This window comes from Bos mutus, chromosome 6 (genome assembly GCF_027580195.1).
Source record: "Bos mutus isolate GX-2022 chromosome 6, NWIPB_WYAK_1.1, whole genome shotgun sequence".
In the NCBI taxonomy this organism is placed as follows: domain Eukaryota; kingdom Metazoa; phylum Chordata; class Mammalia; order Artiodactyla; family Bovidae; genus Bos; species Bos mutus.
The window spans coordinates 114,215,697-114,242,574 of NC_091622.1; the positions used below are offsets into that span (position 1 = coordinate 114,215,697).

A 26,878-nucleotide genomic window follows, 5' to 3' on the forward strand; every position below is an offset into this window, starting at 1 on the left:
GCGCCAAGAAACTCAAAACAAGAGAAGCGATGGGTCCGCCATTTTCCCTCTCACTTCCGGTCCCCAGCGCCCCGCCCCGTGACGCAAAAGGGCCGCACCAGGCCATTGCGTCATCGCCGCGCGCCGCTTGAGCCCGGGAGCCTAGGGTCGGTCATGGCTGAGGTTGGTAGGGTTGCGGTGAGCGACCCGGGTTCGCGGCTGCTCCCGGGCGGCTTTTGGGCGGCGGTGGCCGTGTGGGTGGAGAGGCCGCAGGTGGCCAACAAGCGGCTGTGTGGCGTCCGCCTGGAGGCCCGGCGGAGCGTCTCCTTGCCCCAGACCGGGCACACCCACCCAGGGCCCGGTGCAGGCCCCGAGCCCGAGAGGCTTGCGGAGGCGGGGGGATGTGGGCCCGACGCGGGGCCGGGACCCGTCTGCCGTTCCCTCGACGCGGGCCCGGGGCCTGGACCGACAGCGAGCCCCGATCAGGGCCGCCAGGAGGCCCAGGGCCGACGCCAGCCAGAAGAGGAGCCCGGGGAAGCCGCCGCCGCGACTCAGCTCTCAGGGACCCCCGGGCAACCCGGCAAGGCTGCAGCCCGGGAGGGCGACCTCCCCGCCGCCGACCTGGGTGCTCTCTGGGACGTCTTCGCTCAGAGCCTCGCCGGCGACAATCGAGAGGTGCTAGCCTTCCTCACCCGCTCCGGGGCAGGATCGCCGCCAGAGGGTCGGCGCGAGCTCGACTTGGTGCTCAGAACCATCATCCCCAAAACGAACCTGCATTGCCCGCTTCGTGGTCCGAGAAGAGAAATGGTCGTGCAAGGTATAAAGAGTGTGTTTCCGATAGTGGCAATTTGTCAAGAGATTCCCCACAGAGGCAGGCACAAGTTACGGTGGCAGGGATGGGTTTTAATTGGTGATAGGATGTCAGGCGCTGGAGTGGGAAATGGCAACGTCCTCTCCAGGATCCTTGCCTGGGAATCCCCGTGGACAGAGGAGTCTGGCGGGCTATACAGTCCATGGGGGTCTCAAAGAGTCAGACACCGATTGAGCAACTGAGAAGGCGCAGGCTTGTCATGGTAGGGAGGAGAGTCCAGCGTGAACCTAACTCCACTCTGCTTAGTGCAAGAAGTGATGGGGCGTTTTCCAGGGAGAGTGAAAGAAGAGAATGGGGCAGTGTTGTGAGGGAGGTTAAAGATTAACAAAAAGCAGGAAAGGTGGGGGATAGGTCATGCAGAGCCAACCGGGGGTTTGCTAACTGGTGCCTTCTGAAGTTAGGTCCTCCCCTCCCACAGAAGCTGGGGTCATAGCAACCCCATCTTCAGGTATGGGCTGGAACAGTCTGTTCTTCTGTCAACCTTGCGTTTTCCCAAGTGGGCACTTCAGGGGGCCCAGCATCACACTCGGGATGTGGCCTTGAGTTCTTGGGAGCAGTGACCGTGTTTGTTCCCGCCTTCATGGGCCATGGCTGAACCCTAGAGACAGAGGAGCATGCCTAGAGTTTGGTCCAGGAGAGCATCTTTGGCAGGGGATGTGACTGGGTTAAAAAGCAGTCAGTAAGTGAAAAGGACTAAAGGCACCTATTCTCCCTGTTTCCTCATGACGGCCTTGTTGTCCTTCAGTTACTAAGCCTTGTCCGACTTTTTGCCACCCCATGGACTGCGGCATGCCAGTCTCCTCTGACCTCCACTGTCTCCCGGAGTTTGCTCAAATTCATATGCCCTAGGGAGGCTGTAGATTGTTTATGGAGGGGGCACGTAGAAATGTGGATCCTTAACACAGAGGGTGGGGTTGTTGACTGGAGTGTTGTCTGGAAGGCTTGGGGGAGAAGGTGAAGGAGGGCGGGACGATGAGCGGTCAGGAGGCGTCCAGTAGTGAAAGGGATGAGGAAAACGGCCTCCCTGCGCGCCAGAGCCGGCAGCTGCGCCGGATCCTTCTCAGGCTTCGAGCCTCGGTGGTCTCTCCTGCTGCTGCATCGCCTCTGCCTCTAGCTGGACACACTTCTCAGCTTTCTGGCGCCCCGCAATCCAGGGTGCCCTCTTTCTCTCCGCAGGCCCACACCGTAACCCTGGCCTGTGTGTGGGTCCTTCCTCTGCGTAACACTGTGTGGCCACAGGCTCTGGGGTTAGGGTGTGGGCTGCTCTGGACGCTCTGTCCAGAAGCCGTGATGCTGAGCTGCTGGTGGGTGCATACCTCTACCCCCGCCCCCCAGTACTGCTGGCCTCTTCCCAGGTGTCCCCTCATCCTGGAGACCCTCTCTAATCCTGATGATCACACTTTGTTTAGGAGCCCTCGGCTTTCAGCACCTTTTACAGTTCTGCTTTTGAACTGTGGTGTTGGAGAAGACTCTTGAGAGTCCCTTGGACTGCAAGGAGATCCAACAAGTCCATCCTAAAGGAAATCAGTCCTGAATATTCATTGGAAGGACTGATGCTGAAGCTGAAACTCCAAGACTTTGGCCACCTAATGCGAAGAACTGACTCATTGGAAAAGAACCTGATGCTGGGAGAGATTGAAGGCAGGAGGAGAAGGGGACAACAGAGGATGAGATGGTTGGATGGCATCACCAATTCAATGAACATGAGTTTGAACAAGCTCCGGGAGTTGGTGATGAACAGGGAGGCCTGGTGTGCTACAGTCCATGGGGTCACAAAGAGTCGGACCCGACTGACAGACTGAGCTGAACTCTCCCGGCCTGTGGTATGAGCACATCCATGCTCACAAGGCCTTCAGACGTGGATGTCTGCATGCTCACGTGGGTCTCAGTGAAGAGCAGGGCAGGCTAGGCGTGGAGATACAGCCATGACCAGGATAGTCACTGTGGTCGTCAAGTGGGGAAAAGCCCTGGGGGTTGAAGGCACAGTGATGGGGGTGGATTCAGTGCTGTGCTTTTAAGACCACTTCCAGTGAGCCCCTGAACTACGCAGTTTGAATTGATCATCCCTATCTTCTTTCTCCCCAGATGTCCTCAGTGGAGCTGTAACTTTTTTACCTTTGGAAGAGGATGATGAAGGGAATTTAAAGGTTAAGATGAGCAACGTGTATCAAATTCAGCTCAGTCATAGCGAAGGAGAATGGTAAGTACTGGATAACTGATTCTCTTTCTCAATGATCTCTGGTTTCAAGCAGTGATTTCTTTGGGCAGCTGAAAGATTCTAGGTCCCCAAGAAGCTACAGGGACTCGCCCTCAGGCAGATCGGGTTTGTGGGCTCTGCTTTCTGGTCGATGTTTCACCCTGATACATCCTGGTGGGCCCAGCCTGGCTGGAGTCTGGCCCCTACTTTCCGGGTAGGCTTCATGCTTCACAGCACCTGGTTCTAGTACCGAATTCAAATAAACACAATCCTTCTGTTGTTTTGTTATGTCTCACACCTTGGTAACGGGGGTAGGCGGAAGCATCCTTTTGTGTTTCCTGCTGAGGCTCACGTGGTCTTAGACGTAGTGAGCATTCAGTGATGTTTTATTCTAAACACAGCCGTTTAATCTGTTCCCTTAAATCCACATGGTGTTTGGCCCTGTCCGGAAAGTATGAAATTTGGTTTACTTCCACTTGGTACTTTTTAAATGGAAAAGTCAGAAGAGAGGGAGATCACGTGTTGCTCTTCTGCTCTTTTCCTGGAGATCTGCATGGGTCCCTTTTTCCCGGACAGCCCTTGGAGCGTGTCTGTTTAACCGTGAGCTGTGCGCGTGGTTTCACGAAGAGCCCAGAGCACAGTGGGAGAGCTGGGGTTGGAAGTCTTATAGACGTGGGCCCTCCCAGCAGTGCGACCTTGGGAGTGTCATGGCTGACCCTGACCCTTCTCACCTCTGAAACAGGTCTAATACTTTGTGAGTCCCTGGGGAGGGGGCTGGGCCGGGCCTCCCAGGGACCTGGTGGAGGTCAGACACTGGGTGGGATGCCCAGGTTCTGCCCCGGCGGGGAGCCTCCTGACGGGTGTTAAATGTTCCCTGAGGGCCCCTTCCTCTCCGCTGGAGAGTGTGGGCAGACCCGCGGGGAGAGCCGTGTGTGTCCCTGGGGGTTGCCTGGAGAGTGCTCATGCAGGCGCTGGGGGGTGAGCCCTGGAGCCCGCTGTCCGCTGGCCCCGGTGGGGAAGCCGGCCTGGGGCCTGGCTGCGGCAGGCGCCCAGTGCGGCTGACGTGGTGAAATCCGTCCCCGTCCCCCATGAGCTCTGAGTGCTCGGCTGGCCACCCCACGCCGTTACCGGCTGGTGCTTCCCGTTGCTGCCCCGCTGGGCACGGGTCACAGTGGGGCTGGATGTGTCCCTTCTCAGTGGAGCATGGATGGGCTTTGGTGGCCGCCTTTGTGGGGCCGGCACTCCTGGTCAGTGCCTCGTTTCAGCAGGATTTGTGGTCTCCCCACCATGTGGTTGCACTGGGCCCCAGGGGTCAGCAAGGCCCAGAGACAGGTGGATGCACTAAGGCCAGTGCTGCCAATTGCAGAGGTAGAGGAGTCCCCTCGTTGACCAGGGCTGGGCTGTGCCCATTGTACCGGCGTGGGCAGGGGATGACCCCGAGGCCTGAGCAGGTGAGCGGTAGTGTGGCCCCGGGGTCACATGGGAGAGAGCACGAGGCCCAGGAAGAGCAGGGGAAGGGCCCGAGTGAGTCCAGAAGGATCGCTTCCGAAGGGCAGGGAGGAGAAGCGAGCAGCCAGGCCTGCTCCGCCCCTCCCCGCCTGGTGACGCGCACCTGGTTGCGATTCTCAGTGGAGACGCGGCTCCTGGTTCTTATGAGAGTGAGCTGTGTCCTCTGACGTGCCTGGTGGCAAAAGCCTGACAGGACAGATCACCAGACGGGCTGCATGACAGCGCAGCTCTCCCCAGCTGGGGACCCCTTGCCGGGCCTCCCCTCCCACTGGCCTACCCTGCGCCCGCCCACCCAGCTGCCTGTGCGTCTGCTCCTTCTTGGGGGCCCCCACTGAACACCACCTCCTTTACCGTAGCCCGACAATCCTGACACTTGTCCCCTGCATGGCGCTGCCCGGATCACAGCCCCAGAGGGTATGTTGTCCTGACGCGCGTCCTTGGGAGCGAGCACCTGCCCTGGCCAGGTGCTACTGGGGCCGGGTCACGCGGCGAGCTGGACAGACCGGGCCGAGCCGCCCTGCACGCTGCTGGCGGAGGATGCACAGGGGTCCGCATGCACTGGGGAGCCCCAGCGACTGCCTGCATGTCCTCAGTTTGGTGACTGAGCATCACCTTTCTGGCCAGGAAATACTTGGTGAACCAGATCTGTGTATCTGGGTTGCCCGTGTGAAATGTATAAAACCTAGAAAAATTAAACCGCGGGCACGCGAGAATCTGGCTGGTTAGCATGTGAGTGGGATGTGAGAGGAGCCTTGTCGTTCAGTCCTCCTTCCAGCGGGCTTTGTTAAGATATGTAAACGCACATTTAACAACATTTGCAAAAGAGGAGGAATTCTTTTTGCTTTTTAAATGTGTTTTTCTCTAGAGGATGAAAATTCTGTAGCTAGTTGGAGATTGTTTTGTGTTTTGGGTACAATATTTGGTAATGATAGATAGCTACCTTAACTTCTGTCTTCTTTTGGTAAATAAATGTAGAGTTTAAAAACAAGACCTGAAACCAGCTCTGCTTATTCATATTTCTCTTATTTTCAAAGGTTCATATCTGTTTTAATTTTCTGTCCAGAACGATGGCATTCAGACGGCACTGTGTATCCCAAACCCACCTGGCTTGGAGAAGAGCTGCTGGCCAGGTTGGCCAGGTGGTGTGTGGAGAGCAGGCAGAGTGGGTTCAAAAGCACCCTGTCCCTCATCTCCGTCATGAAGTACAGCGCGGCTTACCAGGCGCTTAAAGAGAAGTACAAGGACATGGTCAAGGTGATTCTGGGGAAAGGCGTCTGGGCCCCACCCCCATTTAAAAGAGGGGACGCACCAGACGACTCCAGCTAACGTCGCTTTTCCTGTGTGCCTTCCAGTTTCACAGAGACACAGATGTTAAGTCAAAATATACCCACCTGTGGCCCCCCGTTACAGCCTGTACTTTGACATACTAAACCATAAACACATTGGCAATTATGTTATGGAAAAGAATTTTTTTTTTTGGCATGTTATTTTTTTTTTCAAGAGAACAAAAGGGAAGTCTTTTTAGTTAAAAATAATTGAATATTAAATTAATTACTGTTGCTGCTGCTGCTGCTAAGTCGCTTCAGTCGTGTCCGACTCTGTGCGACCCCATAGATGGCAGCCCACCAGGCTCTGCCGTCCCTGGGATTCTCCAGGCAAGGACACTGGAGTGGGTTGCCATTTCCTTCTCTAATGCATGAAAGTGAAAAGTGAAAGTGAAGTTGCTCAGTCATGTCCGACTTTTAGCGACTCCATGGACTGCAGCCTACCAGGCTCCTCCGTCCATGGGATTTTCCAGGCAGAAGTACTGGAGTGGGGTGCCATTGAGTATAAAGAAAAAGACATTTGGAGAAAATATGTGAAAAAGTACAAAAGCACATACTTCCAAAAAGGAGATCAATTTTATAAAATGTTAAAACTTTATATCTAAAATGTGTGTGGGGGAAGATAACAACAAACCTCTGTGTATTCACACCCCACTTCAGAAAGAGAGCACTTCGAGCGTGTCTCGGTGCACGCACTGTGCAGGCACTGTGCTTTTCACGGACTGGGGCTCCGTGGTGGCCCTGTGTGCGGTTTCAGAAAGAGCACTGCAAGCGTGTCTCGGGCACGCGCTCTGCAGGCACTGCATTTTGCAGACTGAAGCTCCGTGGCGGCCCTGTGCGCAGTCAGTCTGCAGGCACTGCTTTCCAGCTGTACTTGCTCAGTTCGTATGTCTGGGTCTGTTTTTGGTAATTTGCCCAATATTTCTAACTCGTTCACTATTAATATATTTGTTATGATGACCTGTGATCATGGTGACCTTTGAAGTTAGTACTACAGCTCATTGAAGACTTAGATGAGGGTTGGCATTTTTTAGGAGTAAAATTTTTTTTTGGCTGCACCATGCCGCTTGTGGGGTCTTAGTTCCCTGACCAGGGATTGAACCTGTGCCCTCGGCAGTGAAAGCATGGAGTCCCAACCACTGGACTGCCAACAAGTCCCAACAGTAAAGTATTTTTTAATTAAAGAACCTACTTTTTTTTTTTTTTGCGTAATGATATTACACGCTTAATACACGACAGTATAGTTTAAAGGTAACTTTCATATGCACTTGGAAACCAAAGAATCTGTTTGGTTCACCTTACTTCCCCTGGAGTAGGAAATGGCACCCGACTCCAGTCTTCTTGCCTGGAGAATCCCATGGACAGAGGAGCCTGGCGGGCTGCAGTCCGTGGGGTCCCAAAGAGTCAGACACGACTGAGCGCGCACTCGCTTGGCGCCTTGCTGCAGTACTCTGCTGTGGGGTCTGGAACCGGGGCGCCTGTGCCGACAGTTGAACCTCCTTTGTCCTCTTCCTGGTGTGTCTCCCTCCCTTCTAGAAGTAACCACGATGTATCACTGCAGCGTTTTGTTTGTTTGTTTTTAATATGCTGTTGCTGCTGCTGCTAAGTCACTTCAGTCGTGTCCGACTCTGTGCGACCCCATAGACAGCAGCCCACCAGGCTCCCCCGTCCCTGGGATTCTCCAGGCAAGAACACTGGAGTGGGTTGCCATTTCTTTCTCCAGTGCATGAAAGTGAAAAGTGAAAGTGAAGTCGATCAGTGACTTCTCGACCCCATGGACTGCAGCCTACCAGGCTCCTCTGTCCATGGCATTTTCCAGGCAAGAGCACTGGAGTGGGTGCCATCGCCTTCTCCTTAGTATGCTGTTGCTGCATAACAAAGCATCTCCAAGTCTCAGGCTTGAGCAGTACCCGCTCATTCCTGGGGGATCACCCTCTGGTCCTGGGCTGGCTGATCTCACTGTGCCCCCCTCTTCCCTCCCAGGTCCTGGCCTAGTAGTCCTTCATTATCCTGCTATTTAGAACCTTCATGGAGGCACTCCTTTCTTCTTCCAACTTTTTAAATTGTCCTTGGTGAGATGGTGCATGTGAGCTGTCTAATCCTCTAGACTGGAAACAGAAATCTGGACTTTTAACATTGGCCATTGGTTTCTTTCTCATCTGCAAGACACCTGTTCTGCACATTACTGGTATTACAGTGAGACCTCACACTTGCACAGCCAGCATTTTCCAGGTTCAAGGAACCTGACGGGCATCCTGCGTGGTCATTAGGTCATAATCTTTATCCCTGCTTTACAAATAGGGAGATGGGGACACTCCTGGCGAATGACAGCAAGACACCAACAGACCACAGGGTGGAGCTCTGACCCCTGTCCCCATGACTCCTGCCCCTTGGCTTCCTTGACACCCCCACCCCTCGATTCCTTGTTTATCAGACTCAGTCTTTGAGGGTGGGGGGTGCAGGTAGCGTAGCTGAGCCTTTTCTTTTGATGTCCAGTGGCCTCGTCTAAGTGTCTTTATTCTGAAATCTTGCTTTGGACTCCATTGCTCTCCATGTGTCCTGGTACACACAGATACGGTGAAAATTTACAGATGCTCTTGATAATTTTGTAGGTGTGGCCTGAAGTCACTGACCCTGAGAAGTTTGTATATGAAGATGTGGCTATTGCTGCCTACCTGCTGGTAAGACTGTGTGTGACCTGAGTGGGTGGAAGGGTGGAGGGTTGCCTGCGGCAGCTCAGGGTTTTTATAGTTCTGTTTGTCAAGGTTGGGCTTCCCTGATAGCTCGGTTGGTAAAGAATCTGCCTGCAATGCAGGAGACCCTGGTTCAATCCCTGGGTTGGGAAGATTTCCCTGGAGAAGAGAAAGGCCACCCACTCCAGTATTCTTGGGCTTCCCTTGTGGCTCAGCTGGTAAAAAATCCACTTGCAATGCGGGAGACCTGGGTTCAATCCCTGGGTTGGGAAGATCCCCTGGAGAAGGGAAAGGCTGACCACTCCAGTATTCATGGAGAATTTCATGGACTGTATAGTCCGTGGGGTCACAAAGAGTTGGACACGACTGAGTGATTTTCACTTGTCAAGATTGGATACACGTGTAATTTTTTTTTAAGTTTTACATGGCGCTTTTGTGTGAATGTAGAACAAGTTTGGATTGTGAACCAACAGGAATTCGACTTTTTCCAAATTACTAGTCAACACGGAGACGCCAGCTGGCGTTGGGGAGCCCTTGGGGGCCCATCTGATGAGCTCCTGCCTTCCACCCTCACAGCAGGTGACTCAGGTTTGCGGCCTTCCTGGCCAGCTCACTGACCACCTGGACTTGGGCACACCCTTTAGCTTGACAGTCTGGGTTTCCTTATCTATGAAATATCTAGAAATGTCTAGACTATCTCTGAATTCCTTTCAACTGTAATTCTCTCAGTCTTAGAAGTAATAAGGCCTCTCAAAGTGTACAAAACCAGAAGAACTTAAAGAAGTCTGGAAGGAACTAACAGTGATGTGTAAAACTTGCCCAGAGCTGACCGCGCACGCGTGGGCTCGGGGTGGGAGATGAGGAGGTCCGGTGCGCGTGCCACCTCGGGTGATCGGTGGGCCATCCCCACCTCCCTCTGCTCACCTGGGCGACGCCTGTGTGGAGCCCCGGCCCCGGAGGCCTCTCCGCCTCTCCTGGGAGGGCACTGCAGTCTCACGTGGCCTTGTGTGTGAATTACTCCGGGGCAGAGCGCACCACAGACTGACCTTGTTTTTCCTGTTGACTTTAGATCCTCTGGGAGGAAGAGAGAGCCGAACGGGGAGAGACCGCCCGGCAGTCCTTCGTGGACCTCGGCTGTGGGAACGGCCTCCTGGTCCACATCTTGAGCAGCGAGGGGGTAAAGCACGCTGGGGGCTGTCTTTAGACCTTTCTAGGGCGTCTTCACATCCAGCACGAGGCCTTGCTCTACCGGCGCAACCTGGGTTTGGAGGCGGCTGGGCTGTCAGAGGTGCAGTGGCTGTTGGTGACGCCGTCGAGGAGGTAGCCTGTCCACGGGAGTGTGAGGCAGCCGCCTCGCTGGACGAGAAGAGGGTCCTCGGGGACAGGCGGCCTGCGGATGACACCCTTTCAGCAGCAGGGGTGTTCTTTTTGTTGCTTTCTTTGTAAAACCCAGCATTTCAAGGTGTGGGGAGGGGTAAGGGGCGAGGGCAGCTCTGCTCTCGAGGAGCCTGGGGTCTAGCTCAGAGGACGGGCCAGCGCCCGTGGACTGAACACACGTGTGAAACTGTGATGCTCAGTTCTGCAGCCATTCTCTTGGTTGTGAAGCAGAGGCCGTGAGAACTGGGAGCTGCCCTGGCCCCAGGAGAGGTTCCGGGCACACAGGGGGCAGTGCCCACTGCCCCCTGCCCCCAGGGCCATACCGTCTTCCCTTGTGGATGAACACGCGTGTCCTCGCCTGTGGGACTTTGGGGTGAGGTTGTTAGGGCCACCTTCTGAGATACTTGATAGAAAGAGTCTGAGGGCCCTGGGACAGCCTGTCTGTGGTGTTAGCACATCGCACGGTGACTGGGAGCCAGGGGTGGGGCCTGGGGAGAGCTGGGGGTGGTTGGGGTGCGCTGGGTGCTCGGGACCCCGGAGCAGGGCTTGTCTGGGCTGGACGAGCAGGTGGGCCCGGAGCTGAGGTTGGCTGAGCTCAGAGGCGGCGGCTCCCTTTAAGGGAGGCGTGTCCCGGGGCTGCGAGTGAGCCTGGCGGTGTCTCCAGGCCTTGCCTCACGAAGGCGCCAGTAGCTGGGGTTGTCTCTGGGCCCCGGGCCGAAAGCGTCTGTTTCTCAGCAGCTCAGGGTCCTGCGCCTCTCAGGGAGTGGTCCCTGCAGCGTTTGATTTGTTCTCTCTCGTTTCTAATGACGTTCCCTCCTTAACCTTTGGTTCCTGAAATTCATCGTTTCAGCATCCGGGCCGAGGGATAGACGTCCGAAGAAGAAAAATCTGGGACATGTACGGACCCCAGACCCGCCTAGAGGTACTGGCTCTGTCCCTTCGCTTGACTTCAGCAGCCGCTCCCCGGTGCGGTTGTTTCCAGGAGAGAGTCTGTGTGGGGGGCCAGTCAGAGGTGCCAGTAACGCAGCAGTCCACACTTGGCTTGCTGCTCGGAGGCTTGAACGGAGGACACGCCCTTAGACTTCCCTGCCTCCGGTTATACTGAAGGGAGGACGCCCCCTTAGACTTCCTTGCCTCCGATTATAATGAAGAGAGGACGTCCCCTTAGACTTCCCTGCCTCCGGTTATATTGAAAGAGGGACACTGACTTTAGACCTTCCCTGCCTCCGGTTATACTGAAGAGAGGACGTCCCCTTGGACTCCCCCGCCTCCGGTTATACTGAAGGGAGGGTGCTGGCCTCCGGAGTGAAGGTGCTGTCTTGGCCCCGGGTCTTCTGTGGCTGCTTTGGGGGCATCCATTCTGGAGCCTGCCGCAGGCTGCAGCTGAAACATTCCTTTGGCAGTGGGTGCCCTCCCTGTGGGGACTGGGTCAGGGCTGGGGGCAGCATGGGTACCCCTGCTCTGAGCAGGGTGGCCAAGAGAGGCCTCTAGGTAGGGACAAGTTGTCAGGGAGTCAGGGGAAGGGAGCACAGAGGTGCAGGCAGGGCTGGGCTGCGGATGTGCAGATGTCTCGTGGAGACAGCATGATGGCTTCCAGCTCTCTGGCGGCCAGGTCTCAGCTGTGGCCGCAGAGCTGCAGTCAGCCACACCGAGGTCCGGAGCAGGTCCAAGCTGTCAGACAGGGAGGTCACTCGGGGGTAGGCAGGTGGGAATCTCCCCCACAGCACCCGCCCGGCAGGTCTGGGCTCCAGCGTTTCCCAGCCTTGGCCTCTCATCCAGACCTCCAGGTCAGCAAGGGAGTGCCTGGCCCTGGGGCTCCATCCTTGGCTCTGGAGTGCCGTGGGGGCTTCTGCTGCCCAGATACCGACATCGCTTCCAGGCCCTCGTCCCCGAGCTGATAAGATGCGTGCCATGAGGACAGGATGCTGACTGACAAGTGGGAGAAGCGTTTACTTTTCAGTGTGGAGGATGTCAGGAACCTGTAGAAGTGGAGAGAAGCTTGTAGTAAATCCCAGAAACTCAGGGGCCAGCTCAGCAGTGGTTCTTCTGCCTCATCCCCTCCCCCATAACCCCAGCATTAGCCTCACTGTGTTTGAAACAAATCTCCCAATATATTATTTCACCTGTGAATAGAAAACAAAGTTTTCAAGGCTCTATTTTCTCTTCACCTTTCTTTTAAAGTTGAGAGTAGTGTTGCCAAAAATTAAAAAGGTTGGAGGAAGTGACATAGATTGCAGCTGCCCGACACCTCTTTACTTGCTCAGGTTTCATTATATATTTACACTCTGCTTTATGATACGAGGGTTTGCACTTGCTCATACAGTCAAACAGGGCTTCCCTGATGGCTCAGTGGGCAAAGAATCTCCCTGCTCTGCAAGAGACGAAGGTTTGACCCCAAGGTCAAGATCCCCTGGAGGACGGCATGGCAACCCACTCCAGGATTCTTGCCTGAAGAATCCCATGGACAGAGGAGCCTGGGAGGCTACAGTCCATGGGGTCGCAAAGAATCAGACGTGACTTAGCAACAGGGATATGTTCATACAACAACACGAGAACATGTAAAAAGCCTCAGGTTTGAAGAACTGCGGTAAAGCGGGGACGGACTCCTGCTGGGGGTGGCTCTGCAGATGCATACACGGACCACGTATTCTTACACAGGTCATGAAGTTGGGCTCTGAATTCAATACGAGGCTGATGATCAAAGCTAAGGGAGTAACATGGTTGATTTCACAATCCCATGTGTCCCAGGTGAGGAAGCAAGATAACTTCTTCACGTGGGAAGTTCAGATAGCAGTTGAGTAGGCTGTCTGTTCAAGTCCTGTCTCTATGGGGGCTGGCTGGCATGCTGTGCCCCTTGCAGGACAGGTAGAGGATTCTACTTCTTTTTTGACTTTGGGGGCCTCTTTTTTCAAGTTGAAGTATGAAAGTGTTAGTTGCTCAGTCATGTCCGACTCTTTGCAACCCGTGGGCTGTAGCCCACCAGGCTCCTCTGTCCATGGGATTCTCCAGGCAAGAATACTGGAGTGGGTAGCTACTGCCTTCTCCAGGGGATCTTCCCAAGCCAGGGATCGAACCCGGGTCTCCTGCATTGCAGGCAGATTCTTTACTGTCTGAGTCTCCAGGGAAGTGGTAATGTTGGGTTAGTTTCTTTTGTACAGCAAAGGGATTCGGTTATCCCTGGTATGTTTTCCACGTCCTGTTCCGTTATGGCTTACTGCAGGGTGCTGCGTGTGGGTGCCGCAGGGCCGTGTTGCTTCTCTGCTGTGTGCACAGTGGTCTGTACATGCTAATCCCAAACCATAACTTACTGCTCCCCCCACCCCGTTCCCCTTTGGTAACCATAAGTTTGCTTGCTGTGTCCGTGAGTCTCTCGGTTTTGGAAATAAGTTCATTTATGTTGTATTTTAGGTACTACATGTAAGTGGTCCCACCTGATGTTTGTTTTTATCTGACTTGCTGCACTGACTATGATAATTTCAAGTTCCATTCATGTTGCCGTAAATGGCATTATTTCAGTCTTTTTATTATTATTAGCTATTAGCTAATGCCCCATTGTGTGTGTGTGTGTGTGTGTGTGTGTGCGCGCGCGCGTGTGCGTCCATACACAAGTGCTCAGCGCTTGTCTGTTTCCTAGTGAACAAGTGATCTCCATGAACAGGTGCAGTCTGGACATTCAGAGGCCAAGTCTGCGATACAGCTCTTTTTTTTCTGATGCCTCATTTGATTGTAAGCTAGAGATGGTTAAGGAAAAAACATGTGCTTTTGATAACAGCAGTGTGATGATCACAAAATGTCTTAATTTTGTTTGTAAAACTCTGTTTCAAAAGAATTATTGCAGTTTTCTATATTCAAATTTTCAGTTAAAGCTTTTTGCTGAAACAGGTGGGGCTTTGCTTGCTTGCCTTGGGGGCTGCGTTCTTCAGTTTTAAAATTAGGAGGATTTTGAGTGGCTGTATAGACTCTTTTGTCTCTCCAGTTCTTACTGACAGATTAATTATTGAGACTGTTGACTTTAGTAATTAATGAAGTAATTAATGAAGGCCTGCTAATTAACTAGCAGAAGGGATAGATGTTCACTGAAAGTTCTTCAGTCATAACAACAAGCTGTTCCCAGCTTAAGCACAGAAATCGTCCCAGTGGTGCCCATGCTTTTCCATGGGTGAAAAAGCTTGCTGTCCGAGTGCTCACACAAGATCGTATTTTAGTAGCAAAGGCTGCTGTACACTGTGTCTATAAATTCTTCCTGTGCTTTCTCTTTTCATTGATGCGCTTCAGACTGTGGGTTGACTGACTGTCGAGGTTGTGTAAATGCATCAGGCTATGCGTCACGTCAGCCTCAGACCTCCCTGCTTTCCGCTCACTCTGCAGGCCATTTCTTGCTCCCGTGTGTGCACTCCTGCTAAGTCGCTTCAGTCCTGTCCGACTCTTGCAACCCTGTGGACTGCAGCCCTCCAGACTGCTCTGTCCTGGGGATCGTCCAAGCAAGAATGCTGCAGCGGGGTGGCGTTTCCTCCTCTGGAGCTCTTCCCGACCCAGGGGTCAAGCCCACGTGTTGTCCATCTCTTGTGTTGGCAGGCAGGTTCTTTACAGTTAGCGCCACCTGGGAAGCCTTCCCTGCTCCCATCTTCTGCCAAAAGTAAAGCAGTTCTCATGTCCCCCATCTCCTTCATGTAAAAAGGGTGTTTTTAATTATGAGCAGCTGATGCGCACTCAGAAGGGTGGTGTTCGCTCCTCGGGTAATGATGCTCAAAGTTGCCATTTCCCATGCCCTCAGGCGGGTCTGGGCTGGGCACACGCCTTCCTCACTCCTGGCCCAGCTTTTTACCTTCTGCAGGTGAAGACCCACAGCCCCAAGGGGCTGAGACCTGCTCCGGGCAGCTGTGGTTCTGCAGGGGGCTGCAGCCTTTGTCTTCTCCCATGCTCTGCTTTCATGGACTAGACGTTCAGTCTTGTTCTGCGTCTTTCTTTTAGGAAAGTGCAATCACACCAAACGATAAGAGCCTTTTCCCTGACGTCGACTGGCTCATCGGTAACCATTCTGATGAGCTGACGCCATGGATACCAGTCATCGCAGCCAGGTGAGCTGGTGGGCCTGTTGGCACCATGGTGGCTGGGGATGTCCCGTTGCCTCCGTCTCGCTGTCCAGACCCATAGCTTCTGGCTGCTCGTGGCTGTTGAGCACTTAACTGTGGCTAGTTCACCTTGTCGAGATGATGGCACACTGCTGCTGCTGCTGCTGAGTCGCTTCAGTCGTGTCCGACGCTGTGCGACCCCACAGACGGCAGCCCACCAGGCTCCCCCGTCCCTGGGATTCTCCAGGCAAGAACACTGGAGTGGGTTGCCATGTTGGCTGTATTTAAATTTAAAAACATAAAGTAACGTGAGTGGCTCACACGTTCACGTTGTATTTTTGTTGTGATTCGTTCTATCGTGTCTGTACCCAGTGTTGCGATGTTTTTTCCTGGGACGTTTTCTCATGCAGGAGGGGTGCCTGTCGGTATGAAGACGCTCTGCGGGGTCAGCTGACGTACAGTGTTGGTTTCAGGTGTACAGTGTGGCGATTGAAAACTCACTGGTTGAACTCTGTAGTTATCATAAAATATATGATAGAAAATATATAAATATAGAATGCTGCTGCTGAGTCGCTTCAGTCGTGTCCGACTCTGTGCGACCCCGTAGACGGCAGCCCACCAGGCTCCCCCGTCCCTGGGATTCTCCAGGCAAGAACACTGGAGCGGGTTGCCATTTCCTTCTCCATAAATATAGATTATTTTATATCATAAACTATCATGAAATGCTGTGCTGCCCAGCGTATCCTGTGTCTCGTTTAGCTTACAGAGTCGTCTGGATCTCTTTTCTCCCCCACCCCTGCCTTGCTCCCCCCGCCAACCCCCGCTTTCCCCATGGTGACCACTGCTTCATTCTGTACATCTGTCGGTCTGCTTCTTTGTTACTTTCTGCTTCTTTGTTACTTTCTGCTTCTTTGTTACTTTCTGCTTCTTTGTTACTTTCTGCTTCTTTGTTATTTCTGCTTCTTTGTTATTTCTGCTTCTTTGTTATTTTCTGCTTCTTTGTTACTTTCTGCTTCTTTGTTATTTCTGCTTCTTTGTTATTTCTGCTTCTTTGTTACTTTCTGCTTCTTTGTTACTTTCTGCTTCTGTTGTCGGGTTTTTTGATTCAGCATACAAGTGATAGCACACAGTATTTGTCTCTGTCTGTCCGACTTTATTTCACGACGTAATACGGACTTTTTAAGAATAGCATAGGCCCAGCAGCAAACCGTGACCTTGTGGTGCCTGCCTCTGAGATCCGTGTCCACAGCCGCAGTCTCCAAGTGCATCAGGAAGTGTCAGGTTCCAGCTGATGATCACAACTGCAATAGAGAAAATATTTTTTATAAAAGTAATTACACTCATATTTTATTGAAAAGGTACTGTGCTACGTTGTTTCTAGCATTTAACCTGAGGAAAGCTGGGATTCCTTTTTTTATATAAAAAGCACCGTTAGCCAGGAGTACACCATCTGCATTTTGCCCCACACACCACCGCCGTGCGGCTCTCCACGGCATTTTCCTCACCGAGCCTGTTCGGGACTTTGAGCGTCCGTGTCGCCGGTTGTCTCTGAAGGTCTTCCTACGACTGCCGCTTCTTCGTCCTGCCCTGCTGCTTCTTTGACTTCGTCGGGAAGTTCCAGCGGACGCAGAGCAGCAAGACGCAGTACCGAGGGTACCTGGACTTCATCACCGAGGTGGGCTCGGCCTGCGGCTTCCACGTGGAGGAAGACTGTCTTCGGATCCCTTCCACCAAGCGGGTGTGTGCCGGCCACCAGGGCTGTCCTCTGCGGGCATGTGTGGCATTTAGATGGAAAGCGTGGGGCCATCCTTGTCACAGACCTGTAGACGAGTCGGTGATGCCCAGAGGTGTGGGTTCTGACCAGCGGCCCCCAGCATGGCGCTGGCGGCTTCCGGGGCTCACTGCGTGCCTGTGGTCCCTCCCGCACAGGCATTCTGGACCCCCGTCTCCAGGCCAGTGGCCCCCGCAGGAGCCCTCGCCTGGTCCCCATCTCCTCCCCAGAGGCGGCGACTGGCCCTTGGGCACCTCCCAGAGTCAAGTCAGCTTAGCTTTGGTTTGTGGGCTCGGTGCTGCCGGAGGTTGAACGCTTTAAGTTCTGACTTCAGTTCAGTTCAGTTGCTCAGTTGTGTCCGACTCTTTGCAACACCATGGACTTAGACTCCCAAATAATGGGCTGAAATTGCTTCCAAACTTCAGAATGATTTCAACTTTTCTCTTTAAAAGCCTCATTAATTCAGATTTACTTGAAATGAATTTGTCCAGGGAGATATTGACCCTTGCACTGCCTGTCACCCTGCCAGATGGTCGGGGCTGACCTGCTCACCACTCAGGGGGCTTGAACCTCTGGGAGTCAGGGCAAGTGTTGACATCGGATTTATGTTAACCTCTGATCACTTTCTTCCGTGAGACTCTAGGTTGTCAGTGCTTTTAAAAAAATACGCGCACACAAAAGCCCGTTACCCAGATCTCAGCTTCACGGCCTGACAGCGGTGAAAGGTGGAGATGGAGCTTAACTCGGGCCCTGCCACTTGCTGTAAGCGCACTCAGGGCCGGCACAGGCGCTGCCAGCCCGGGAGGAGCGGCAGCCCCCAGGCGGTGCTGGGCTCCTCAGTCGGCTTCAGGCGCACCACTGCTGTCGCTACTCAGAATCATTTTGGAAACGTCCTTTAGCACTCACCTTAGAGCCTTCTTGTCATCCTGTCAAATGCCCTCTATCTTGGCAAGTCACAGCCTTCTGAGGTTGGAATTGAATTTGGCTAGCGTTTGGGCTTCCCAGTTGGCGCCAGAGGTAAAAGAACCCTCCTGGCAATGCAGAAGACATGAGAGACCCAGGTTTGATCCCAGGGTCGGAAAGATCCCCTGGAGAAGGAAACGGCCACCCACTGCAGTGTTCTTGCCTGGAGAATTCCACGGATAGAACCTGGCGGGCTACAGTCTGTGGGGTCGCAAAAGAGTCGGACACGACTGAAGCGACTTAGCACGCAAGCACACGGAGCTTGGGTCGTGTGTGCAGGGATCCTACAGTTTGCATTTGCCGTTGCTGGGAGCTGGAGACTACAGGCCCTTGGCTCAGCCTCTCCGAGCCTCAGTTTTCATATAGATTGTCTGGTTCGGGGGTTGGATGCAAGCATCGGTGTCCACAGGCAGCAGCCGTTAATCAAGGACGAAACACGGGTCCGGTGCTCTCACTCCACGCACACGGAGGTCGTCCCCTGCCCGGGGTGGCACAGTCAGCGGGTGGCGCGGCTGCAGAGCCGTGATGGGCTCCGATGTGACCGGAGGCACTTCCGTCAGGTTCAGGCCCTCGGAGGACTTCCAGAGACACCGTCCCTGCGGCGGCATCTGCAGACCGGGCCTCTCGCTCCAGGGCAGCCCACGTCTGGCCACACGGGGGGGACGTGCCGTGTGAACAGGGCATCCACGCAGTGCCCGGCGCTCTGCTGGGGGCACACATGGTCCCCCCACCAGCGAGGCTGCCCCTCGAGGCTCTGGGGGTTCCCGTCAGGGTCTGTGTGTGGGGCGGGGGGTGCGCAGCGAGGGCTGACACAAGCAACGTGTTCAAGATGGGGCGAGACCGGTTGGCTCAGTAAAGGCGACCTTGGCCTGTATGTTTGTTAGGAGCCGTGAGAGTCTGAGTAGTGAGGTTTTCTGTGGGCTTTTGCTGTTAGTTGCTTATTTTGAGGTCACTGATGCTGGTATTCGTTTGTAAAATAAGGATTCCTGTCAACATAGGTCCCTAAGCCTTGAGGAGTTTGTTCTCCAGGATGAGAGAATTACGTGGGGAAATAGCGCTGGGACCTGTTAAAGCCCTTCTCTGCTCTCCCTGTGCAGGTCTGTCTCATCGGGAAGTCCAGGACATATCCGCCCGCCAGGGAGGCTTCCGTGGACGAGGAGAGGACCCGCTACATTAACAGCAGGCGGGGCTGTCCCGGGAGCCCCTGCAGCGGGGGTCCTGCCCTTCCGCCCCCTGGGGCGGCTCCCAGCAGCGCCCCTGGCCCCAAGGGGCATGGAGCCCTGGACGCCCGGCCCGCGCACACAGTGGAGGCTGGAGCCGGCCAGCAAGGGGCCGGAGCCCCGGCAGAAGGACTCTGGATGTCTGGATTTCAGCCCCGGGAGAAAGCTGAGCGCCTGAGGAACTGCGCCGCCCTTCCTCGAGAGTTTGTGGACCGAGTGGTTTTGCAAGTGGCGCACTTGTTGCTGGGAAAAAGTCCTGCAGGCGGGAGTGCGCAGGCCTGGAATCGAGGAGGTAACCGCCAGCCTGGGCTTCCCCCGGGTGCTGGGCAGGAGCTCCTTCCCTTGTTCTCTTCTTCAGACCGAGCTTGAAACTATATGTACATGTGTACATCTGCTTAGTCGCTCAGTCATGTCTGACTCTTTGCGACTCCATGGACTGTGGCCCGCCAGGCTCCTCTGTCCATGGGACTCTCCAGGCAAGGATACTGGAGGGGGTTGCCATTCTCTTCTCCAAGGGGTCTTCCTGACCCAGGGATCGAGCCCACGTGTCCTGCATTGCAGGCAGATTCTTTATCATCTGAGCCACCTTGAAACCATATGGTCTTTTTAAATTAAGTATATTTTAAGGAAGCAGTGAGACTTCTCACAAGCTCGTTAGAAAACCCTCTTCCTTGTGGCTCTATTAACACACAGAACTTCGGTGCCTCAGAGGAGGGAGCTGAGGCCACGGGGAAGTCTCAGAAAACCCTCTTCCTTGTGGCTCTATTAACACACAGAACTTGGGTGCCTCAGAGGAGGGAGCTGAGGCCACGGGGAAGTCTCAGGGTCCAGAGCTCCTTGTTGTCTGTTTATTGAAATGATCCAAACAGAAAGCCAGGTTGCTGGCTGCCAGAGGTGAAAGGGAGATGTTTGTATCTGATTGCTCTCATAGGGTGAGTAGCGTGCTGGAATCTGTGGCTCTCAAAAGAGCCAGGGGGCTCCCTTTGTAGCTCAGTCGGTAAAGAATCTCCCTGCAGTGCAGGAGACCTGGGTTCAGTCGCAAAGAGTCAGGCACGACTGAGCGAGTAACACTGACTTCCTCACTTAAAGAGCCAGGGATCAAGTTATCAGGAGTGTTCAGACGGGCTGATGGAGGGCGCCTGTCGCCACTGGAGGGTTCTGTGAGGCTGCCCGGGAGCGGGGTGCTCACCCTTCGGGGAGGAGGCCGAGGCCCCGCCGTCAGTCGGGGCTGCTGCCCGCTGGCCCCGTGGTTGGGCCAGACCAGTGGTGGTGAACAGCGGGTCTCCCCCGGCCCCCGGCGTGGAGGGCGTAGCCCCGAGTTTCTTCCTTCACCGCCACACCCCTCCCATTCCCCGTGTCTGTGCAGTGTGGCAGCACCATCGAGCCTGTCCCCTCCAGGGATCCCCGATCCTGTGGCTGTCTGGCCGGGAGAGCCTCTTGGGGGCCAGTTTAGGTGGCTGATTGCCAGGTAATTATGGACGAGGCCCAGGGCCTCTGAGGAGTTCTGGGGGTCAGCACCCCCTTCCTCGGGGCACCCTGCAGAGGCAGGCCAGGCTGGACAAGGAGGAAGCGGGGCATGGGCTCCACGTGGGGCCTCGAAGGGCCCAGAGCCTCCAGGCCGTGCTCCATGGAGGGGCCGACTGGCCGTGTGCTGCAGAGGAGCTGCGGGCTCAATTACGGCTCTCATGTTTGGGGGCAACCCCATCTCGCACAGGGAGCCTGTCCTTGGCGGAGGTGGCCGGGGAGCTGGACCGGGAGACGCTGCAGAGGCTGAAGCGGGAGTGCGGGGGCCTGCAGACGCTGCTGAGGAATAGCCCGCAGGTGTTCCAAGGTGAGGCGCGGCCGTGCACCCCAGCGCCGGCCCTGGGGGCCCCGTCCCCTTCCCGAGGAATGACTTTGTCTGCCCTGCGCCCCCAGCTCCAGCACTGGGGGCCCCGTCCCCTTTCTGAGGAAGTGACTCCATCTTAGAGGAGTCTGGAGCCAGAGCGTGGCTCCCTCATGTACATCTCACGCGGGGATGGTGCGTGGGTCACACCACTGTCTCTCTGATGCCCCCCAGGCTCAGCCCCACCCCGTCCAGGGTGCACCCCTTCACCCTCGGAGGGACGAGCCTGCTGGTGGGGCCTCCTGTCTTGGAGCATTTCCGGTGGCGCTCGGGTACCTGCTTTGCTTTGGCCTCTGGTTGCCTGTAGACTGGAAGCACCCCGAGCTCCCAGCCAGCCCTGCCCTGCCACCCCCGGTTCCAGGCAAGCAGCAGGAGGGCCTGGGCCCGCAGTCTCCTCCACGCCGGCTGCGGGCTCTGCAGGGTGGGGAGCAGTCCCCGCCCTCCCTGTGGCCTGCTGGGGGTGTGTCACAGACGTGTACACGACACTGGGGCTCAGAGGAGGCCTGTTTACCTTCAGCCGCATGAGGGGCTTCTGCGGACCCCTCCGCCAGGGGGTCCGTGGTTGGTTGTGTGCACTTTCTTTTTTCTGGAAGCATCTTACAGCACACCGCAGCTGGCGTGCTCTTCACTCCTAAATACGTCGTGTGTGGCGTTAAAGTCAGTGGCGTCTCCTTCGTTGCCCTGTGTCGGGGGTGACGTCCCCGCCCAGGGAGGCCTGTCAGGGACGCTTGCGCTCAGGACGCGGCATCTGTGCTGGTTGTGGCAAGTGGGACAAGCAGAAGCACGTCGGGCAGAGGGAGCAGCGTGTGGGAAGGGGCAGGGGGTGGGCGTGGTTGGGGCTGGCGGGCTGCGGCCCCCGGCCTCTGACAGGCGGGGGCGAGGTGACTCCCCTATGACCATGCGGAGGAGGGCCCGGCTTCCCGAGACCTCTGCACACAGGGCCCTGAGCTGAAGGGGCAGGGCCCGCAGATCCCAAGCGGGAACACGGGCAGCCATCCGAGCCCCAGGGGTGGGCGAGTGCCCCTCCCAGCCCACCTTTGTGGTCCTCCCATGGGGCCGGCGGAGAAGGCAATGGCACCCCACTCCAGTACTCTTGCCTGGAAAATCCCATGGACGGAGGAGCCTGGTGGGCTGCCGTCCATGGGGTCACGAAGAGTCGGACACGACTGAGCGACTTCACTTTCACTTTTCACTTTCGTGCATTGGAGAAGGAAATGGCAACCCACTCCAGTGTTCTTGCCTGGAGAATCCCAGGGACGGCAGAGCCTGGTGGGCTGCCGTCTATGGGGTCGCACAGAGTCGGACACGACTGAAGTGACTTAGCAGCAGCATGGGGCCGGGGTGGGTGGGGAGGCGCAGGGCTGGAGCACAACCTCCGACCCCTCCTGCAGCCCGTAAGCACCCCCAAGAGGAGCGCGCGGGTGGTCACGCCCGCGGTGCCTCTGGGTGGCCTGGCTGGCCTTCCAGGGCTGTTTTCATCTCCACTTGGACTAAGCGCTCCTGCTGCAAGCAAGGGTGGGGGGGGGGGGTGGGCTGCAGAGGAGCTGTGGCTCCAGGGGGCTTGTGGCAGGCAGCCCACTGGTGAGCGGAGATGCGGGGGGCGTCCCTGCTGGCCGGGCTCTGCTGTACAGAGCTTCAGCGGCTTAAAAATCACCGTGCCGGGCGCTACTCTGCCCTCTGCTGTTCGTGGCGCATTTTTGGTTTGAGTTCATGAAATCATGTCTTTTTTCCCCCATCATAAATACACGTGTGCGTGATTGCTTTCTGTGTGGTTGGCATTGAGGGGCATATTCATTTATTTTTGGAAACACTTTTGAGTCAGAGGCCTGGGCTTTGAGTGCCGGTAAACACGCTGCTCCCAGTCACGCAACAAATATGCCTGAGCTCAGGCTTTTCTCTGTAGATTTGTTTTTTAACTAACATGGCTGGTTTTCTAGTCACGGTTACACAAGTGAGGAGGTGAAGGCAGTTTCAGACCTTTCAGTTCCGCCTGCGCTGAGCCTCTCGTGGGCTGGGCTGGAGTCCTCATCCAGCCTTGAGGATGCGGACCCAGCTGCGGAGGGCAGTCCCCAGCCCAGGGTGTCCGACGAGTTGGGGGCGGGGCTGGTCACCTGGCCGAGACAGACCCCAGAGCCGGTGCTGCCGCACGCACCCCAGCACTCAGTAAATTTACCTCTGCAGAGAGTTTCTGGGGCTTTCCTGGTAGCCTAGCTGGTAAAGAATCTGCCTGCCATGCAGGAGACCCTCGTTCGATTCCTGGGTCGGGAAGATTCCACTGGAGGAGGAATAGGCTACCCACTCCAGTGTTCTTGCCTGGAGAATGCCATGGACAGAGAAGCTTGGCGGGCTACAGTCCGTGGGGTCGCAAAGCATCGGACACGACTGAGAGACTAAACCACCGCAGAGAGTTTCTGGGAGACCCTCCTGCCGCTTCCTCAGGACACTTTGGTCCAGGCGACATCTGTGGTCAGAAATGGCGGAGGGGCAGAGCCGTGGGTTCGTGAGTCCGCGGGGCTCGCACTCGTGGTAGGTGATGGGCTCGGGTGGGCAGAGAGTGACCTGGCACGGCGCGTTTCCTGCCTGTGACGCCCTGAAAATCAGGGCATGTTTCCACCCGGGGAGAGGCTGCTTCTGGCCCGAGAGCTGGCTAGAGGGGCGCACACGCAGGGCACAGGCCTGCCCAGGCAGGGGGTGGGGGGCACAGAGGCGGCCGTGTCCTGGGGAATGGAGGGGCCGTCAGCCATCCCGGCCCCGGGGCGCCCTGGCCTCTGGCCTCTGCCCTCTCGGGGGCCGCCCCTCGTCCTGAGCGCCCGGCCTTACGAGTCCTGGCCTGGACCCCTTCTCCCGACCCTGCAGGGATGGCTCCGGAAACGCGGTCAGTGGAGGGCCTGCTGCAAGCCTGCCTGCCTGAGGGGCGGGGACCAGCCCCCTTCTGGGCTCCAGGGTCTGTCCCTGCTTTTGGTCCCAGCAAACCCCTCACCGTCTTCCCCCAAATTTCTCTCGAGCCTGTCCAGGGATGGGGGCGGGAAGCTGCCTTTCGGATGCACACTGCTGGAGTTCGGGGGCGCCTCACACCCTGTCCAGGCAGTGAGGAGTTTGGGGGCCCTCTCACCCTGTCCAGGCAGTGAGGGCCCCCCGTCTTTCGGATGCACACTGCTGGAGTTTAGGGGTGCCTTGCATCCCATCCAGGCAGTGAGGGGCCCCTTGTCTTTCAGATGCACACTGCTAGAGTTTGGGGACATCTCACATCCCGTCCAGGCAGTGAGGGGCCCCTCATCTTTCAGATGCACACTGCTGGAGTTTCGGGACATCTCGTACCCTGTCCAGGCAGTGAGGGCCCCCCGTCTTTCGGATGCACACTGCTGGAGTTTGGGGGTGCCTCGCACCCCATCCAGGCAGTGAGGGGCCCCCCGTCTTTCGGATGCACACTGCTGGAGTTCTGGGACATCTCACATCCCGTCCAGGCAGTGAGGGGTGCCCCGTCTTTCGGATGCACACTGCTGGAGTTTGGGGACATCTCACATCCTGTCCAGGCAGTGAGGGGCCCCCGTCTATCAGATGCACACTGCTGGAGTTTGGGGGCGCCTTGCTCCCCATCCAGGCAGCTAGGGGCCCCCGTCTTTCGGATGCACACTGCTGGAGTTTTGGGGTGCTTTGCATCCCGTCGAGGCGATGAGGGGCCCCTCATCTTTCGGATGCACACTGCTGGAGTTTGGGGGCCCTCTCACCCTGTCCAGGCAGTGAGGGGCCCCTCATCTTTCAGATGCACACTGCTGGAGTTTGGGGGTGCCTTGCATCCCATCCAGGCAGTGAGTGGCCCCTTGTCTTTCAGATGCACACTGCTGGAGTTTGGGGACATCTCACATCCTGTCCAGGCAGTGAGGGGCCCTCGTCTTTCGGATGCACACTGCTGGAGTTTTGGGGTGCTTTGCATCCCGTCGAGGCAGTGAGGGCCCCCCGTCTTTTGGATGCACACTGCTGGAGTTTGGGGGCGCCTCACCCCAGGGCTCCCCCTGCGTGCGTGGAGCCAGGGGCGCCCCGGGCACCCTCCTCTGGCCGGCCATGTCATTCCCGGCTGCGCCAGGAGGGGCTGCTGTGGGCACACCATGAAGGCCGTGGCTTCCTGCCCGGCTCTGAGGCCAGGGAGCTAAGCTGTCTGTTCCGCCCCGCCGAGAGCAGGGCCTGCCTGGCCCTTCGTAGGTGCTTGTCGGCCGCGCCGAGGCTGAATCCCTCATTGTGTCCTCCACACACACAGGCGCCTCTGCGCTTCCTTCCTCTGGCTTCGAGGGTCAGTTTTAGTAAATCATCAGTCTCCAGAGACAGGCAGTCCCATTATTGCCATAACAGGAGGCAATCTGCAGGGGAAATTCAAGCTTTCATTCCCACTTTGAAGTTTTCCCTAGAAGTTGGGTAGCCAGATTTGTTCAGTGAGCGGCCTTTATTTCTCCCAGAGCCATTGTGTCTCCACGTGGTTTTAGCGCTTCCAGGGGAAACCACCAGGGCTTGGCTACTTCAGCCCATTTCCGTGGGGATGTTGACTTCTTGGGACAGGGTGATGGCCATTGGAAGCCCTTGGAGCAGCTTCTGCGAGTCGGGGCACCAGCTCAGGAGGCTGCTAGGCAGTGGTCAGCTGACGGGTGCACCCCTCCCCGGGGCCTTTGAGCCGCCCAGCTCTGCGGTCACTCCGCCACCCAGCGCCCGCCCCGCCACCCAGCGCCCGCCACCGGGGCTGCCTTGAGCCCCCACCTTTCTCTGGTTGTAAACCTCACCCCTGGTCTTCACCAGCCAGAAGAACCCCACCCCGTCTCACTCCGCCTCCTGTTTGTGATGTGGCCGCGAGTCCTCGGGGCCAGGGCTGCCTCGCAGATGTCCCGATGTCCTTCCCGTATCAGGACCACGCTCGTGGTCGCCCGATCCTTAGCCCCGTCCCTCGAGCTGGTGCCTGTGCTGCCCAGCCCTCTGTGGTCACTCTGGTCTTGTCATCACCAGGGCCTCAGGCACAGGCTCCTCGCCTCTCCCCAGTCTCCCCAGGGTGTCTGGCAGCTCCTCCTGACCACCCCCAGCTCTGCGCTTCCACCCTGCCCTCCTTCCCCCTCACCCCTGCCTCCAGCTCCATTTTAGGGGGGACTGCAGGCCTCGAGCGGGTAAGGAGCTCGATCTGCCTCTGCTGCCATACCTCCTGGGGGCTGTGCCCCCAGCCTGGGATGCCTGCACTCACAGAGCCCTCCCCACCCGCCCCCACTCCCCCACCCCGGGAGCCCACGGCCCGCAGCTAACTGCCCCGTCTCTTCTCTTTGTTCCAACCCCAGTTCTGCATGGTCGCGTGCGCATCCGTGACTGGAGGGAGGAGAGGCCGCGGAAGAAGGAGGAACCGGAGGCGAAGCGGAGGCCGTCCTCCGACACCTTCAAAACCCGCATCTGCTGGTTCTTCGCTCATCACCCGGATGGCTGCGTCCTGCCTGCGGACTGCTGCCCGTTCGCCCACGGGCCCGGGGAGCTGCGGCCGGCGCCCCGCACCAAGAAGAAAAAGCCGGCTCTGTGAGGGGCCGAGGCTGAGGGCCGAGCAGGGGCTTGCGTCCTGGCCGCGGTCGAGGTCATGGGCCCCGCCTTCCTCCAGGTTCTTCCAACCACGCCCTGCAGACCCTGCGATCCTCCCCCGCCCTCCGCCCCAATGCTGGCTTCACTCCTGCTCTGCGTCTTTACAGCAGGCAGAGCCACGGCCTCCGGAGAAGGCAATGGCACCCCACTCCAGTACTCTTGCCTGGAAAATCCCATGGACGGAGGAGCCTGGTGGGCTGCAGTCCATGGGGTCGAGAAGAGTCAGACACGACTGAGTGACTTAGCAGCAGCAGAGCCATGGCCTCAGGTGCAGGAAGGACTTTGAGCCGGCCCTTCTCGACCCCCGCGCCCCCACCACTAGCCGCCTGGGGGCCGGCTTCCTCCTGCTCTGGGTCTTCGCCCCTCAGATACTGTTGACTCTTGATTCCAGGAGAAAAAAAAAATCCTGATGATGTGC

At 56.6% G+C, this 26,878-nt stretch overlaps 1 protein-coding gene across 1 annotated transcript; it reads left to right on the top strand.

Moving 5' to 3' along the window:
- Positions 1-128: 128 nt before the first annotated feature.
- Positions 129-26,878, top strand: TRMT44 (tRNA methyltransferase 44 homolog). Its single transcript, XM_070372775.1, has 11 exons — positions 129-796; positions 2,936-3,050; positions 5,591-5,810; positions 8,494-8,562; positions 9,644-9,751; positions 10,802-10,873; positions 14,923-15,029; positions 16,578-16,761; positions 18,855-19,269; positions 20,692-20,808; positions 26,172-26,878. Exons 1-11 carry the CDS (start codon positions 154-156, stop codon positions 26,402-26,404), a joined length of 2,283 nt encoding a protein of 760 aa, XP_070228876.1. The 5' UTR covers positions 129-153; the 3' UTR covers positions 26,405-26,878.

Excerpts from the sequence above, each read along its gene's own strand:
- TRMT44 (XM_070372775.1), top strand. The coding sequence starts at position 154 with ATGGCTGAGGTTGGTAGGGTTGCGGTGAGCGACCCGGGTTCGCGGCTG. Across the intron at positions 797-2,935 it reads AAGAGAAATGGTCGTGCAAG|ATGTCCTCAGTGGAGCTGTA; the intron begins GTATAAAGAGTG and ends CTTTCTCCCCAG. Across the intron at positions 5,811-8,493 it reads AGTACAAGGACATGGTCAAG|GTGTGGCCTGAAGTCACTGA; the intron begins GTGATTCTGGGG and ends ATAATTTTGTAG.